The 17,498-nt window shown below is 46.5% G+C and overlaps 1 protein-coding gene across 1 annotated transcript in view; it reads right to left on the reverse strand.

Annotated features, from left to right (window-relative positions):
* TOP2A (DNA topoisomerase II alpha) overlaps positions 1 to 17,498 on the reverse strand; it is a 69,817-nt gene that overhangs the window by 4,609 nt on the left and 47,710 nt on the right. Inside the window, exons 24-30 of the mRNA XM_030221053.1 lie at positions 11,968 to 12,163; positions 11,611 to 11,702; positions 3,663 to 3,809; positions 3,362 to 3,445; positions 2,959 to 3,156; positions 2,059 to 2,185; positions 1,588 to 1,752 (exon numbers count right to left, since the gene is read on the reverse strand). Of these exons, the coding sequence (XP_030076913.1) occupies positions 1,588 to 1,752; positions 2,059 to 2,185; positions 2,959 to 3,156; positions 3,362 to 3,445; positions 3,663 to 3,809; positions 11,611 to 11,702; positions 11,968 to 12,163 (1,009 nt within the window). The remainder of the gene's footprint in view (positions 1 to 1,587; positions 1,753 to 2,058; positions 2,186 to 2,958; positions 3,157 to 3,361; positions 3,446 to 3,662; positions 3,810 to 11,610; positions 11,703 to 11,967; positions 12,164 to 17,498) is intronic.

A 17,498-nucleotide genomic window follows, 5' to 3' on the forward strand; every position in this document is an offset into this window, starting at 1 on the left:
ACTCACGCTCTACTGCACCAGGCGCACTCCCCATTCAAAGAAGAGACCTGGGTGGATTTCCTATCTATTAAACAGGAATCAATTACATCTAGAAGATCAGACCTAAAGACACATACTGTCACAGTCCTCAGAGCCACAAACATATTGGATGCCAAAACAAGCTAAAGCGATTAGATTATAGCTTCTGTCTCTATTTGCATTTTCAACCAGATTGTGAAATTTGGCGTTATGCCTTCCTCTTATTAAGATCGTGTGTTTTTCTAAAATTGCTTATATTGTGGCGAAACAGGGAATTTTCCTGCTTGTAAATTGTATAGCTATTTTTTTTTATAATGTGCATTTCCCTTGTTTGGCCAGCAGATGGTGTCTGCCCTTTGTTTATAAAGTTGTTACAGAAGTGACTGTTTTCTACTTCCCGCCTAAGCTGAGAAGTAATCTGCGTTGCTATTGGTCAGAAGCTCCCCTGTGTTTATGCTCTGGGCTCTGATTGAATAAGCTGGAAATCTTCAGTCTCAGTATGGGAGAAGAGACGTAAACATCTCTGTCCTGAGACCCTGTTCAAGGCTTGTGAGCAGTTAATTTCCTGAAGTTTCCCAGGCGCTACCCAGGTAATGACAAAGTGTTTAGACAGTTTTAACATTGATCCCAATTCAGTTACCTGTTATTGTCTGTTACTTTTCCATGTTTCACTATTCTAATTTTGTGACAATGAACCTTGTTACTTTATTAGCTCTGTTGCCCTGGACTAAGAATCCTGGTGGTTTATGGTTTAGGTATGTGGGGTGTTTTCTAGAACTGTAAGACTCGAGTGTGGCCCAAGTACCTACAAATCACCGGGGAATAACTTGAGAATGGGAGACTCGCCCATAGGCAAGCAAGACCCAGTCAGTGGTGAGGAGGGTGCTTGTACAGAGCACAAGTGGTGTAGCCAGACCTGAGAAGTGCTGGAGACAGACTCTCCAGGTGGCTGCAGGGTTAGCCCCAGGTGAGTGTGCTAGGCCTTCTGTGGCATATATTTTCAGTTAAGGGGTGTCACTATGGAATTCTTTAACATCTTTCAATTAGAACAGAAACAAGTTATCTAAAATTCAGAAAGAAGTAAAAAACTTACTTGTTCCCCGGAGATTCTTTAGTTAGGTGGATATGACTGTTTGTTGATTTATAACTAAAATGTATTGATGTAGTATATTGTAATATTAGGCAACTTAGTTTGTTGCTGAATATTTTTTCTATTGTAAACTGTACCAGACCTGAAAGGTATATTGTGTGTTGCTGGTTTTGTTTTTATGTGCCACTGTAAATCGCATTGAACCCTGAAAAAGGGGAGTTTATCAGTCTATAAAAATAAATTTGATACTGATATTATATGAAAGCACATGATAAAAGGTGTAATACAAGTGTGAAAATAAAAATGTATATTAACTTGTTTTTCATCTAGTTACTTATTGTTCTACAGTATTCCCAGTTATGGCCTGGCTGTTTTAAAGTGAACATGAGGCATCAACATGAAATCCCTGCAGGCTTCACTTTGCCCCAGATAGCTATCAGCACAGTTGTGCAAGGAAAGCATATATAAGTGGTTCTGACCTGCTGCCCGACGGGGAACGTGTTCCCGTGATGCCACCTCAATTGCATTTAGTTCATCACTGTCCACGGACTCGCTGTCTGATCCAGACCAGAGGTTGTGTTTCTCTTTTTTCACTGGTTTGAATGGCAGCTTGGCCTGTTTTTTCCCCTTGGTACCTTTTGCACCTGAGGACAGTAAAGCATCAGTTAGGTCATGTCACCTGCAGCAGCTACTCTGTAACAAAGCTTAGTTACTATGATATAACTAATTCTACCCTCCTCTGTTTTTTTTAAACATTGTATCTGTGTCTCATCCTGTTCATCAGGAGTCAACTATTTTGGGCCCAGCAGTTTCAGTCTTTAAAACAAAATGCTTAACGTGCCCAAATAGAGAGATCTGGTTTCCTTTTGGGCCCCTCCCACTCTTTTCCGATGATGCACAAGTCTCCAGGAAAGAGGGGAGGGGGGCGGGGGACAGCAAATGACACTTACTTGCATCAGTCTTTGCATTCTTAGATAACCGTTCAGCCAGGCTCAAGGGTTCCCGATTGCTCTGCTCTGGGGAGCTTCCCTCAACTTCCTCTCCGAACTCCATTTTTATTGCAATGGGATCTTCGCCCTAATAGAGAGGACAGAAACTTTATCTTTTTTGGTCAGCATGTAAGTTGCAACAGCCACCCAGTGCAGGTTGAGGAAAAAGCCACACCAGAAGCCTTTTGCCACTCAGCCTGAAGCTTAAAAAGCCACCTTTGCACATCAACAAGGGACAAAAGTGTTAGGTTTGGGGAGATGGTGTGTGGAATATAGATAGTTTGATAGAACTACTGTATTTTTTTATGCTTATAATGCTCATATGTTTTTACAAGCCACACCTACCCCATGAGCAATATGCTTAAGTACACTATACCAGTGTATTTTTACTAAGAACTGCTAATTGCAAAATTAGTGCATTTGTTAGGGTTTTTTTTTCTTTTTTGGCAAATTTTGTGCACCAAACTTGCAAAAACCTAAAATGAAAAACCCTTAAACACAAATGCTTTAATTATGCAATTAGCACGCCTCAGTAAAAAAACTAGAACAGCGCACATTATGAGTATTTTTACATAGACATGCAATTTACATGCATTGTGTGCGTACATTATATGTGTAAAAATACAGTAGTTCCTGGTGTCTGCAGATCCATCTTTCAGAAGTAGGACAAGGCGATAGCAAAATAATTCCAAACAGATGCAGTGAGACACATACAGCTCCCTGAAGGCCTACATGCAATTTCTAGGCTTCAGGATCAAGGGACCTTGACAGAAAGCAGAGCAGTGCTTTTTCTGGGGGTGGGAAGTTTGAAAGGGGGTAAAGTGAAAGGGCAGAGACAGTTGATCAGCCTGGCCACTTTACCTTGAGTCTCTTCTTGACCTTTTTGGTTGCCTCAGCCTTCATGGCAGTGGTGACTCGCGGTATCACACGCCTCCCGTGCGGTGACGGCATCGTCTCCTGCAGCTGTAGCTTCTTCAGTTTTGGCTTCCCTACTTTGCCCTTGATGGGCTTCCCAGACATACCCACCAGCTCATCCTCTCGCTCTCGGGCTTCCAATTGCTGGAAACAGAAAGGCAGAACAAATCAGAGGGGAAGACAACACTGTGGGCCAGTCATGCTAAGCTGTCTGATTGAGTCACAGCATAATATAAAACACAAATAAAAAAAAAAAAAAAAATGGATGATGCCAATTTAAAGTTCAAAATGAAAACTAGTAAACACTAAAGAGAGAGACAAGGAAACGACATGTCAAGAACATACATACCTCCAGCTGTTCGACAAACAAAGCCAGATCTTCCTTCCAAAGGTCTGCTGGATTCTTCTGCTTGATATCCAGCAGTTGTTCTTCCTAATACCCCCCCACCCCAGCACAAAAACAAAATCAGGAACACATTAGCCAGAGCATTCGCACAAAATCTGCTAGTCTTTTTTTTTTTAAATCTTAATTTTGTTTAGTTCCTGCTTTCAGAAAGTTAGTGTGTGATCAGAACAGACATGGATGGAGAAGTGAGTGTGAAGCAGGAAGGGCTTCTGTCACCACACAGTTAAAACCTGTCTGCATATACCTTGGCGTCTCTCTGCTTACACAGTTCATCCTTCTTTTCTTTGGTCAGGTACCAGAGGGGCATCCCCAGCAGGTAGTTGAAATCTGGACCGGATGAAGTGGCTGTGGATTCCTCCTCCTCTTCTTCTGTCATCTCGCCTTCATTTTCCTGCAGATGGAATAAGATGAACTTTGATGCAGCTGCTAACACTTAGTGTGATCAGGCACTCTTCCCGAGTAGGAGAGAGATCGCAAGTACTATGGTTAAAACAGGAGCACGGGAATATAAATTTCTCTCCATTGGTTGAAACATGCAGTACAGTGTTTCACAAGCATTAACCTGCTCCTCAGAGATCAGCATTCTCACATGTGGTTAAAGTAGAATACTGAGAACCAGGGAAGCCAGAGTTGAATTTTCTATTAGTAATTCCAGTCAAGACAGTCCACATAAAATAAAAACACGAAAGATACACATATAATTTGCTAGATTAATCTTTAAGGAGAAGGAAACAAACCCCTTAAGAGCTTTTCTAAAATGAAAAGTTCTTGCTTTTAACACCTTAGTTCAAATCTTATTTCTCCACTGATGCTTTAAAAAAAAAAAAAAAAAAAAATTATTTACGCATTTCAAATTTTTTTTACAAGATTATCTCTTGAACAACAAACAGAGTCATACTATATAATAAACAACTTAGAAAATTATACAATGATTAAAGGGCTCATCTTAGTCATGAGAAAACTTCATAGGGGACCCTGGAGCTACAGACCCCACCCCCTCCCCGAGTCCAAATCTTCCAGGTCTGTTCTGCTAACCACACAACTTTTCTTGGTCTCTGAGGACCCCTTCAGCTCCTGGGCCCCAAAGACATCCACCTAAGCTGGGGGAGGTAATCTGTTCTTGAGACAGAATGCCCAATGTAACAGTAAAAAGAGGAAAATAGCGATTCTGAGGTCTTTGAATTCCGGGGACCCAGCATAGGCAGTTCCCTCAATAACTGCAGGCCATGGCAACGGCATCCAACATGGTGGACATTCCCCTGCAGACCTCTGACCAGAGTCCCCCGCAGAAGTCTGTATCTGTGGGGCCGCCTGCATGGCTTAGCTGCCTCCGAACGGGGTCCTGAGGATCCCAAAGCCTTCCTAGATGTGGCAGAGACCGCTAGGAGGATGAATGTAACAAGAGAATTCAACGAGCTTTCTCTGGTGGAGCCAGCATGCCTGGTGCCCAGAAATCCCAGGCTTCCCAACACACCAATGGCTGCTCTTCTCAGCTCCCAGCCCCAACGGAGGAGGCAGCCTTGACACAGTTCTGCAAAGAGGACTGGGGGGGGGAGGGAACCTGAAGCTTCAGCATATGCACTCCCAGGCTAGAGCCCACACGGTCAAAGACCGTACTTCCAAGCAGCCAGAGATACCTAAAGAGGTAAAAGTTACTAGCAAGAGCAAGTAAGCTGCTTCTTTTTGTTTTCTTTTTTCAACACTTGTGAGAGGATCAAATCAGCACACCCTAAACACTGTCTACCAAACCAGTCACTGGGCCACCAAAAGTGCTCACCTACCATCTGCTGGAGATACTGAGGAATACTAACTGGGGCTGGGCTAAAATACACAGGACCCATCAGTGTATCTCAGTCTCCCATTTGCTGGTAGGAGAGCATATACCCATTCATCAAGACTGGTCTAGAATGGCGGAAAGGAAATTAACAGGTATGACTAAATTTCATATTCCTTAGCATTTCAGCTACATGAATCTGTATAAATGGGAGGTACCTAAGCAGACTCACACTCAGAGCAGCAAGATAAGGGCCCCCTGAATTACTGCCCAGCTGAAGACCAAGCAGTCTCTGGCTAACACATTGTTACTGTAATATTTCACAAAAGGAGTGAAAAGACAAAGATGCCACCATGCAAATATTTTTGGCTGCAACTTCAGATCCCTCAGAACAGGTTTGTTTGGATAAAGGTACATTACTTTGATAGCGACTTTGGTCCAGCTCACTATAGTAGCCTTGGAAGCTACCAAACCCTCCTTCAGTCTATGAAAACTACATACATAAAAATCTTTAGTCTCCTACAAGTAGCAGAGCAATGCCTGCCACACATCCAGACTGTGGAGCTTTCTGGACCATCTATTCCTCGTACCTCAAAAGCAGGAAGATAAATCTTCTGGTCAACATGAAATGGAGAAGTCACTTTTGGCAGAAAGGCTGGACAGTGTTGCTAGAAACAGCCCCGTCTAAGGAGAATGGGCCCGTACAAGATGAAGCTTGTAACTTTAAGCCCTAAAGCAATGGTGTCCAGAAAGACAGTCTTCATTGTAAGGTCCTTCAAGGATATGCATGTAATACCTCAAACAGGACATTCAGCACAAGGTTCAAATCCTATGAATGCAGTGAAAGATGTATTGGGGGGGGGGGGGGGGGGGGGGGGGGCGGTGAGGGTTGTCAGCTACACCACTTTCAGAAACCATCCAAACACCTGGGTTCACAATCAGTGAAAGGCCACCCAGCTTCCCTATGATGCTGACACCTGAACCTTCAATGGAGCTGACAGCAGGTCATGCCATCCTCAGTGCAAAAGCAGTTAAAGCAAGTAAAGTGGGAACGGCTGCATCACTATTTGGGCACGCCCACCCAGGCAAGTTCAACCTGATACCACCTGCATTTCTCCCTAAAGCTGCTCAAGAGAATAAGCAAATCAGCTGAACCGGAACCAAGGGCTTAAAAACAGCTTAATATGCAGCATACCATGTGAAAAATGAATTGGGGGGGGGGGGGGGGGGGTGGGGGGGGGGGTGTTGCTTGTGAAAAAATCAAATATTAAAAAGCTTGTCTCCTAAAATGTCAGCTCAGCAGACTTGAAATAGAGAAATATTTTATTGCTAGGAAAGGTCCCTACAGGGTGGCAATCTGGATTCATCTGCTGTGAATGAAAGGAAAGAAAATTATCAGGTAAGACAATTTTTCCTTCCTTGTCATCAGCAGCAGATGAACCCAAAGACTTGTGGGATATAGCAAAGCTGTCCGTAAGTAGAGTGGGAACAAGACACAGCTGTGGAAAGAACAGATGCCCCGAAGGATGCCTTAAACATATCTAAAACCATCAACCGGACAAGGTCTGGCAAAATGCGTCACAAGGACCACAGGGTACCTTTATAGAAGGGAATGAAGAGGAGTCATGACCAGAGAACATATGCCTAAGCAACAGGCATCCGACTCCAATGATCTATGGCTACATATGAGGCTGCATTGCCCCGATTGGGTCCCACCGGTAGCAGGAAGGGAGACTCCAGACATCCACTGGTGGCCTGAAGGTACCAGAAAGGTCCACAGCAATTGTGATACAGTGCCATGAACAGGCCAGCAAAGATGCTACATGCTGTCTTCTGCTGCTGATCAGCAGCAACAAAACAGAAGGCTGCGACCTGGGGGCATCCCACCTGGCACCTACTCTACGTCACAAGGCTACAGTCGCCCGAAGGTCAATAGTGCACGAGCTAAATAATATGAAGGGCAAATGCCCGTGCTGGAACAGCCCCAAGGTGCAGAGAGCTGCAAGGCAGAAATGCCAACACTACACAAGAAGTCTGCAAATGCAATTGGGAGCTGAAGGCCTTAGGGAGGCCATGCCAGGATGACCGATGTGCCAAAAAGGTGACTGATGAAGCAGTGCACCACTAGGTGCTCGTGTGGACACAGGCCACCAGCTGACCCCGCCACTGGAGATGAGAAAAAAAAAACAAAAAAAAAAAACAAACAGTCCAAGTGGCATAGAGCCACAGCTACCAATAAGGAACTCAACAATCCAGTACCTGGAGTAAATGTAGCAGAGGGCTGCAAACCATGAGATGTTGCCCCTTAGCTTGAGGTGAGAAGAAAATACATTCCCCCAGGAAAAGAGGGCAGCACAAGCCAGCATAGCCAAGGCCTCTAAAAAAGAATTGAGCTGCAGAATGAAAACGTAGCAGGGAGTAGTAGCCTGGAGAAGGCTACAAGGGCTACTGAGAGTGGACCTGGAAGCAGCAAGGTCTAGGCTTCGTATGTGGGAATTTGCCATGCGAGGAGCCAAGACCCGAAACCACAAAGGCAGACAAAAAAAAAACCCTCCGCCAGCCAAGAGAACTGGTGCATCAGAATGGCCTGAAAGCTGCAAAGACAGAAAAAGAGAACGAGCAATTATGGCAACCTGTGACCAAAAAAGGCTGTTGCTGACTGGAGAGGTACTGTGATAAAGCACACTAAAATCACTCCCACATTGGCCCAATAGTACTGTCCTGAAAACACAGGCGAACTCCCACAAAGGCTGCTCAAAGAGAAAAAATAGTGTACTGCCACAGGAGCACTAACCCAAACCTGACAGAGGGGAAGAATGAAAATTCATACAATTTTTATGGCGTTATCAGGAATCAGTACTCACAGGCCTTCTGATGCCAATCAGGTGGCTGAATCCAGACAGTGCACAGAGACACCCCCTCTCCTCCAGAACACCACATATGCAGAAATCTGCTTTTCCCAGCAGTAATATATTTTTTTTGGCTTTTCAAAGTTCTGTGAGTATGAAGCAGCAGGAGAGGGGGTACCCCAAGTCAGGCACCTCTACTGGCCTAGACATCCCCAAGCTCAACTGAACTAGGGAACCCAGAACAGGAGCCACCGAAACAGAAGAAACCAGGAGTTTGTGAGAGACCATCCACCCCCTCCTGGAGATAGAGAATACTGACTGAACAAGGGAGCATATCATTCTATGTGGCAGAGTTCAGTTTGGTACGATCTCCACCTGCTGGTAGATGGTCATAACCTACAAGTCTCTGGATTTGTCTGCTGCTGCTAAGGAATGGAGGAAGAATCAACTTTGATCTCCCCAGCTGGCTTGACAGGGGAGGGGACCCAAACTCCTCCAGATATCCCTCAACACTCAGATGCTCTGAATAATTCTTTAGCCAGTTAAGCTCAATTGGTTGACCAGTTTTCTAGTTGGGCTCAAGAACTACCTCACTAGCCCAGTCCAGAGCTCAATGGAACGTTTGCCACCACATACTCGAGACAGAGCATACCGAGGCTGATGAACTGCGAGGTCTTCCCCATAGCAGGCATCACACAGGCACAGCTCAAGTCTATATCCACTACATGTTCTGGCAGAGGCAGACTGACCATTGGGACAGTGCCCAAGGACCCATTCTACTTTAGCCTCCATCTAGTTTAATCCTTTTTGATAGGCGGTTAGGGGCCCATGACCCTTATTGCCCAGATCACTGTCAGTCTGCACCTGAGTTCTGGTTAGGACATAAAGGGAGTCACTCTGTCCTCTACTGCTCTAGGTACCAGGTTAGATATCTAGCCATGCCACTGATTGTATGGCTTGCTATTCAGCACAATTTTGAATAGGTTGTAAACTGTGCAGGCAACTACTTCTGGGGGCCTGGCAGCAAAATTTTGGCATCTGAACTGGGTGTCTGCTTCCAAAGGGGCAAGGAACCAGGTGTTTATTACTACTCGCAGTGCCCTTCAACTGCATTTTGGGTAAAGGTAGGCCACAGGGAGGTAAGGGCCTGATTCAGTAAATGGTGCTGGAAAGATCCGTATTAAAATCCGCATTCAATAAAGGCGCTCCGCACCAAGCGCCCTTTATAGAAAAGCAACGTGGTGTCAAGCCCAGTGCCCAGGAAGGACTTACAATGCCGAAACCTGGTGTAAATCCTGGCATGCAAGTTGGGCGTGCAACCTACATATTCTATAACACTGCCTAAATTGTTGGGATGCCCCTGACCTGTGAGACACTTTGGGCACACAGCGTTTGTTTATTTATTTAGATTTTGCTCACACCTTTTTCAGTAGTAGCTCAAGGTGAGTTACATTCAGGTACTCTGGATATTTCTCTGTCCCAGGAGGGCTGACAATCTAAGTTTGTACCTGAGGCAATGGAGGGTTAAGTGAGTTGCCCAAGATCACAAGGAGCAGCAGTGGGATTTGAACTGGCCACCTCTGGATTGCAAGACTGGTGCTCTAACCACTAGGCCTGTACCCTTTTATCCCCACCTCTTTAATTCCATTTAGTTGTTCTGTTTGTCCTATTTAGAGTGTGAGCTTTTGAGCAGGGACTGTCTTTTCATGTATGGTGTACAGCGCTGCGTATGCCTTGCAGCGCTATAGAAGTGATAAGTAGTAGTAGTAGTAGTAGAAGGAACCTCTCTCTCTCTGCACTTGGGTTGCAATTCTTCAAACCTGAGCTCAAAAAGATAAGGTGATTAAATCTAAGATCTAAATCCAAATACAGTGGTGGAAATAAGTATTTGATCCCTTGCTGATTTTGTAAGTTTGCCCACTGACAAAGACATGAGCAGCCCATAATTGAAGGGTAGGTTATTGGTAACAGTGAGAGATAGCACATCACAAATTAAATCCGGAAAATCACATTGGGAAAGTATATGAATTTATTTGCATTCTGCAGAGGGAAATAAGTATTTAATCCCTCTGGCAAACAAGACCTAATACTTGGTGGCAAAACCCTTGTTGGCAAGCACAGCGGTCAGACGTCTTCTGTAGTTGATGATGAGGTTTGCACACATGTCAGGAGGAATTTTGGTCCACTCCTCTTTGCAGATCATCTCTAAATCATTAAGAGTTCTGGGCTGTCGCTTGGCAACTCGCAGCTTCAGCTCCCTCCATAAGTTTTCAATGGGATTAAGGTCTGGTGACTGGCTAGGCCACTCCATGACCCTAATGTGCTTCTTCCTGAGCCACTCCTTTGTTGCCTTGGCTGTATGTTTTGGGTCATTGTCGTGCTGGAAGACCCAGCCACGACCCATTTTTAAGGCCCTGGCGGAGGGAAGGAGGTTGTCACTCAGAATTGTACGGTACATGGCCCCATCCATTCTCCCATTGATGCGGTGAAGTAGTCCTGTGCCCTTAGCAGAGAAACACCCCCAAAACATAACATTTCCACCTCCATGCTTGACAGTGGGGACGGTGTTCTTTGGGTCATAGGCAGCATTTCTCTTCCTCCAAACACGGCGAGTTGAGTTCATGCCAAAGAGCTCAATTTTGTCTAATCTGACCACAGCACCTTCTCCCAATCACTCTCGGCATCATCCAGGTGTTCACTGGCAAACTTCAGACGGGCCGTCACATGTGCCTTCCGGAGCAGGGGGACCTTGCGGGCACTGCAGGATTGCAATCCGTTATGTCGTAATGTGTTACCAATGGTTTTCGTGGTGACAGTGGTCCCAGCTGCCTTGAGATCATTGACAAGTTCCCCCCTTGTAGTTGTAGGCTGATTTCTAACCTTCCTCATGATCAAGGATACCCCACGAGGTGAGATTTTGCGTGGAGCCCCAGATCTTTGTCGATTGACAGTCATTTTGTACTTCTTCCATTTTCTTACTATGGCACCAACAGTTGTCTCCTTCTCGCCCAGCGTCTTACTGATGGTTTTGTAGCCCATTCCAGCCTTGTGCAGGTGTATGATCTTGTCCCTGACATCCTTAGACAGCTCCTTGCTCTTGGCCATTTGTAGAGGTTAGAGTCTGACTGATTCACTGAGTCTGTGGACAAGTGTCTTTCATACAGGTGACCATTGCCGACAGCTGTCTGTCATGCAGGTAACGAGTTGATTTGGAGCATCTACCTGGTCTGTAGGGGCCAGATCTCTTACTGGTTGGTGGGGGATCAAATACTTATTTCCCTCTGCAGAATGCAAATAAATTCATATACTTTCCACAATGTGATTTTCCGGATTTAATTTGTGATGTGCTATCTCTCACTGTTACCAATAACCTACCCTTCAATTATGGGCTGCTCATGTCTTTGTCAGTGGGCAAACTTACAAAATCAGCAAGGGATCAAATACTTATTTCCACCACTGTATAAGCACCATTCAACCCAAATCTAGACTTGTCTGATTATAGGGGGGGGGGGGGGGAAAGAGAGAAACAAAAAACCTCCTCCTCTCCTTTCTGGGAACTGCACACCCACCTTCTCCTGGGTCACTTTCCAGGCTTTCACGGGATCAGAATCATACCCTCTCTGGATCAGAACCTGGATCAGCTCCTTCTTAGGTTTGTTTTCTGCAAGAGAGAAAATTTTTGATTGCTCAAGAAACCTGAAAGATATTGCTTCTCATGCACAGTGAACACCCTAAACCCAGCTGCCTACCTGCCTTATATAAGGCAAGAAAAAGATAAGACTAGAAAGTGACATGAGGTTCATTACCATCCCTAACATGAAGGCGGAAAGTAAAGGGTTAATACAAAGTAAAATGTTTAGTATAGGTGCCATGTGAACATCTGTACTTCTCTTACAGGACACAAAATCCAGCACCCTCCCACTTACCAATAATTATTATTCCTTCTATCTTTTCCAGGATAAAACGGGCTTGGTTGTTCAGCTTCAAGGACTCTGCAGACAACATCCCAACCAGCCACTCCTTCCTCAAGCTGTAATAGCGGAGTCGGAGGTCAAAGAATTCCTTCAGGATATCCTGCACGCTTTCATACTTCTTCAGGCACCCCATGTGGTCAAAGAGCACCTGGTCAGGAAACCCATGTTAAAAAGGACACAGCAAGGAAGCTGCACATTACACAGGCTGCTGTTCGGCTGGTATATCACCGAGCTCCACTCTGCTTAGCATTATACCTTGTGATTAGTATATTTTGCATTTAAAAATAAAGCTTCCTGAAAAATGAGAAATTAGATCTTATCTGCTAAATTTGCTTTCCTTTAGTCCCTCCAGACCAGCACAGCAGGGTTATGCACTCCAACCAGTAGATGGAGACCAGGAACCACCAACACTTCAGAATAGAGAGTTGCACGGGGACAGAAATCCTACCCATCCCCGCCCGTCCCTGCTGGAATCTTACCCGTCCCCACCCATCCCCGCTGGAATCTTACCCATCCCCACCCATCCCCGCAAAAATTTAAACCATCCCAACCCGTCCCCACCCGTCCCCGCAAGAATTTAACCCATCCCCACCCATCCCCGTAAGAATTTAATAGTACATAAAAGAAAGTTCCAGTCAGCTCCCTTTCTGGATTTGAGCCACAGCACTGTAGGCAAGGAAGGAACGGAAGTTGGAACTTGGAACACTCTGGTGCGCACATGTAAGATTTGTCTCTGATTCACTGGCAGTGTGTGCTGAAAGGTCGCCACATGCACGCGCCAGTAGGTCAGGTGACATCTGATTCTCGTGCCTGTGTCAGAGCTGAGGTCTGTGCACCAGCCTGGGAGCAAAGAGGATTAATAGTAACATAGTAAGTGACAGCAAATAGACCTGAACGGTCCATCCACTCTGCCCAATAGTCACACTCATGATCAATTCATCATTAAATCAACGAGTGTGATATTATATACTTGATTATGGTCTTTCTTTCGTGTTTCTGGAACAAAGACCACAGGAGTCTATCTGGCCCCATCCTTATGTTCCAACTGCTGGAGTTGCCATCAAAGCCCACTCCAGCCTATTCATGTTCTCATTTGTGGAACACAGACCGTAAAAGTCTGTCCAGCACTGTCCTCATGTTCCAGCCACTGAAGTTGCTGTCTAAGCCCTTTCCAGCCCATCTTACACCAGATTGCCATGTATGAGACACAGAACATACAAGTCTGTCAGGTATCAGCTCTAGTTCATCACAGCCAGAGTCGCCATCTAAGTGTCACTTGAGATATCCACACACATGCAGCCATTTAAAGTTAGCTTTTATATAACTTCCATTTTCTAATTAGAGATCCTCTGTGTTCATCCCACGCCTTTTTGAATTCCGTCATCATTTGTGACTCTACCACCTCCTTAATGGAAGACTTTCCACATTTATGCTGTTAAAGCAAGGAAGAAGAGGAGGAGGAGACAGCACTCAAATAAATTGGTATTCGGTAGATGAGAGGCTAGTGCAGGTGCAGCTTACACTTCCACGGGAACCCCGCAGAACTGCTTCCATCCCCGCGGGAACCCCGCAGAACCGCTTCCGTCCCCGCGGGAACCCCGCAGAACCGCTTCCATCCCCGCGGGAACCCCGCAGGAACTGCCTCCGTCCCCGCGGGAATCCCGCGGGTTCCGCGGGATTCCCGCGGGGACGGAAGCCGTGCAGCTCTCTACTTCAGAACACCTATAACTGTACTATGCAACTACCTGCGAGTCAGTAATTGAATAGCAAAGCAGAACCCCCCCCCCCCCCCCCCAAAAAAAAAAAAAATGCTTCCTCTCAGAACTGGAGCACTGGACTATTTAAAAAAAAAAAAAAAAAAAAAGTAGCCTGCTGTGCTGCTGCAGCTCTGAAATCTTCCTCATGAAAGAAATAACCGTTTTCAAGGAGATCCATCAGAGAACATGTTGCCAACAGCTCAAAAAAGCACAGACACCAACATTTGTAGAATCAGGTCGAGATGAAGGCCGAACCGGAGGATGAATAAAAGCCCCCCCCCCCCCCCCCCCCCCCCCCCCCCCCAGTGAAAACGAACCATGTCCAGATGTGATGCCAAAGCCCTTCCCTTGATCTGGCCTTGAAAACACGCCAAGGCCGTGACCTGACCAGGCCCTTCTCCAGCCCGTCCCGCAGGAATTCCAGCAGCTGTGGGACTGAAGAGTGAACTACTACTACTAATCATTTCTATAGCATTACTTGACGTATGCAGCGCTGTACACTTTGAGGCATATTTTTAAAGCACTTAGCCTTCCAAAGTTCCATAGAAACCTATGGAACTTTGGAAGGCTAAGTGCTTTGAAAATATGCCTATTTATATGCAGGTACTTTCTCAGTCCCTAGAGGGCTCACTAATCTGTTTTTGTACCTGGGGCAATGGAGGGTTAAGTGATTTACCCAAGGTCACAAAGAGATGCAGTGGGAACTGAACCCAGGTCACTTGCCTCAAAGCCCACTGCACTAACCAACAGGCTACTCCTCCACTCCGTCGAGTGAAGGAGAAATTGATGCTCTGAACACCGGGCCTTAAAAGTGCTCCGCTTACACATATGCAAGGGATGTAAATCTCTTCTTGGAATGCAGGAGCAATGCTATGACCCTGCCAGAGAATCCTCACTTCTTCAAGGGTGACTGCTCAAGAGCCAACTGTAAGACAGACGGGTTGGACAAACACTGGACCCTCCCACAACAAGCCCGGTGCTCCCTGAAACCGAAGCAGATGATCCAACGCCAGCCTCCTCAGATTGCTGCTGTACCACAGCCTCCACTGCCAATTTAGAGCCACTACCACCACTTGACCCTAGTGACTTTCAATTTTCTGAACGACTGTCAGAGGTCAGAGGAGGAGAAGAGAATATATAGGAAACAGAATAACGGTCAACCCTGCACCTGCGCATCAACTCCCTCCACCCTGCAATCTTGCCTGCAGCTGAAAAACCTTTGGCATTGCAGGAAGTTGCTATCAGACCCATCTCCGGTAGACTTGTCTACCAACAGACCTAAAGCCTCGTTGCTTAGACTCCATTCTCTGGGATCCAGAGCATTCCTGCTGAGAAAGTTCACCTGCACATTCGACGCCCTCCCCCCCCCATGTGGGCTGCCAAGAGATCTTGCAGATATTGCTCCATCCAAGATAAGAGCCGCTTCCTCCGCAAGAGCTCTTGGTATCGCTCAGATTTCACATAGGCCACCGCCGTGGCATTCTCTAACAGAATCTGCTTTGCCTTCTCCACTAGCAGCCCCGGAACTGCTCTTGTCCTACAGCAGATTGATCGCTGGCTCAGACAGCGGAGCTCCCCAGTCGAAGAGACTGGTGCCTGTCGAGAATCCAAACTCTAGCCCGCAGACAGATTCCGTGTCCACAACCAGCACTGCAGACTGTGCCTTGCCTGGACGCTCAGCACCCACCACTGCGGACTGTGCCTTGCCTGGCTGCCCAGCACAAGACAAACCTCCAATGACTGGAGCTAGGGAGACCACCTGGACAACACTTCTTGAAGCAGCTCAATGAACCTGTGCTCATTGAACCACCAACGATGTCACTACGGACTCCACCACCTGCAAGTAATCCTTGGCCCAGGGACATTGACGGCTCAACAGAAGTCACATCTGGGGCTGGAGCTTCAAGATCTGAGCCTCGGGGAGAAACACCCTGCCTACCCAAATATCAAAGTGCATTCCCAGAAACTCCAAGGACTGAGATGGTACTAGATGACTCTTTGCTAAGTTCGCCACGCAGCTCAACGACTGCAACATCAGAACCACCTGTGCCGTGGCCGTAAGACTCTCCTGAAAGAATTTTGCTTGAATCAACCAATTGTCCAGGTACGGATGAACTAAAATGCCATCCTGTTGCAGAGCTGCTGCCACAAGTACCACCTTGGAAAACGTTTGCAGCACCGTAGCCAGCCCAAAAGGGAGCACATAGAACTGATAATGCTCGCCTAAAATTGTAAAGCAGAGGATGACTCTGTAGAATAGGCAAGTGCAGTTAAGCCTCTGTCAGACCCAGCGAAGTTGGAAAGTCCTTGGACTGCACCGCCAAAATGCCGACCAGTGTCTCCATATGAAACTCGGCACCTGGAGATCCCAGTTCATTCCTTTCAAATCTAGAAAAGGCCGGAATGAGCCCTCCTTCTTGGGCACCACAAAATAGATAGAATACCAACATGTACGTTACTCCATGGTGGGCACAGAACTGCCCAAAGGCGGATCAACCTGTCCAGAGTCTCCCTAATCACAGCTGCCTTCCGTTCGGCTCAGCAGGGGGATGGGCGAATTCTAGGGTGTAAGTCTTGAACTACCTCACGGACCCACTGGATCTGTAATAATCTGGGTCCACCTCTAGTAGAAGTCTCGTAATCTTGCCCCTACAAGAACTGGAGGGTTGGACCCCAACACCTTCATCAGAAGCTACATCTGGGCTGTACTGAAGCCTGATTCCAGAGGTGCCCCCTGCCATGAAAGGGCTGCGCTCTCTGAAAAAAAACTACTATGCAGAGCCCTGCCACCTCTGCCATGACAATAGCAACACGAATCTTGAAAGCAACCTGAAACCAAAGAACCATGCCCCGAAGCTTTAGGCCTATCCTCCAGCAACCGGGGAAACCTTCGTCTCCTCCAAACTCTTCACCAGCTTATCAAGCTCCTCACCAAACAAGAGGGAACTTCAAAAGAGAAACTTACCAAGCTTCGACTTAGAAATTGCATTCGATGAGCAACACTACAGCCATAGGGACCACAGAGCTCCCACACTGAGGGCCATAGACTTGGCCGAAACCTGAAGACGATCATATAGGATGTTGCAAAGAAAAGAAGAGCCCATCTCGAGCTTGGCCACCTCCTGGTCAACCAGAGCCCAATTGTAGGAGAAGCAGTCAAGAACCCTCTCAGACCAGCGAAAAAAGGTTCTAGCTACCAGACCACCACAAATAGCTGCCTGCACCGTAACAGTGGTCACATCAAAGGACTGCTTCAAGAAAGATTCCATCTAATGATCCTGCAGATCTTGCAAAGCTGTACCTCCGTCCACTGGCACAGTATTCTTCTGAGTGACTGAAGACACCACAGCATCCACCACTAGAGGCTGGAGTGTCCGGCACATTCCACTGGCATTGAATAATGTCCCTGATCCTGGTGCATAGAAAAAGATCGGAAGGACTTCCAATTGTCCTTCAGCAATGGATCATTTGCTTTCTCCTCAAATTGCAACACTGAAAAAAACCTGGCTAATCCGCTCCTGCAGCTCTTCCCTATGAAGGCAAGAACCACTGGGGAATCCTCCCCCAGGAGGCAATTCTGCCATCCAAAAGTCCCCTTTCTACTTTGTTCTCTATTTGCATCTGATCCTCATCTGACCATCTGGGGACCTCCTCATCCCCCAGGAAAAAAAAGTCTCCAACACGTCCTTCCTCCCCCCAGACGTTTAGGTCACATGGAAGAGGGAG

This window comes from Microcaecilia unicolor, chromosome 12 (genome assembly GCF_901765095.1).
Source record: "Microcaecilia unicolor chromosome 12, aMicUni1.1, whole genome shotgun sequence".
Classification (NCBI taxonomy): domain Eukaryota; kingdom Metazoa; phylum Chordata; class Amphibia; order Gymnophiona; family Siphonopidae; genus Microcaecilia; species Microcaecilia unicolor.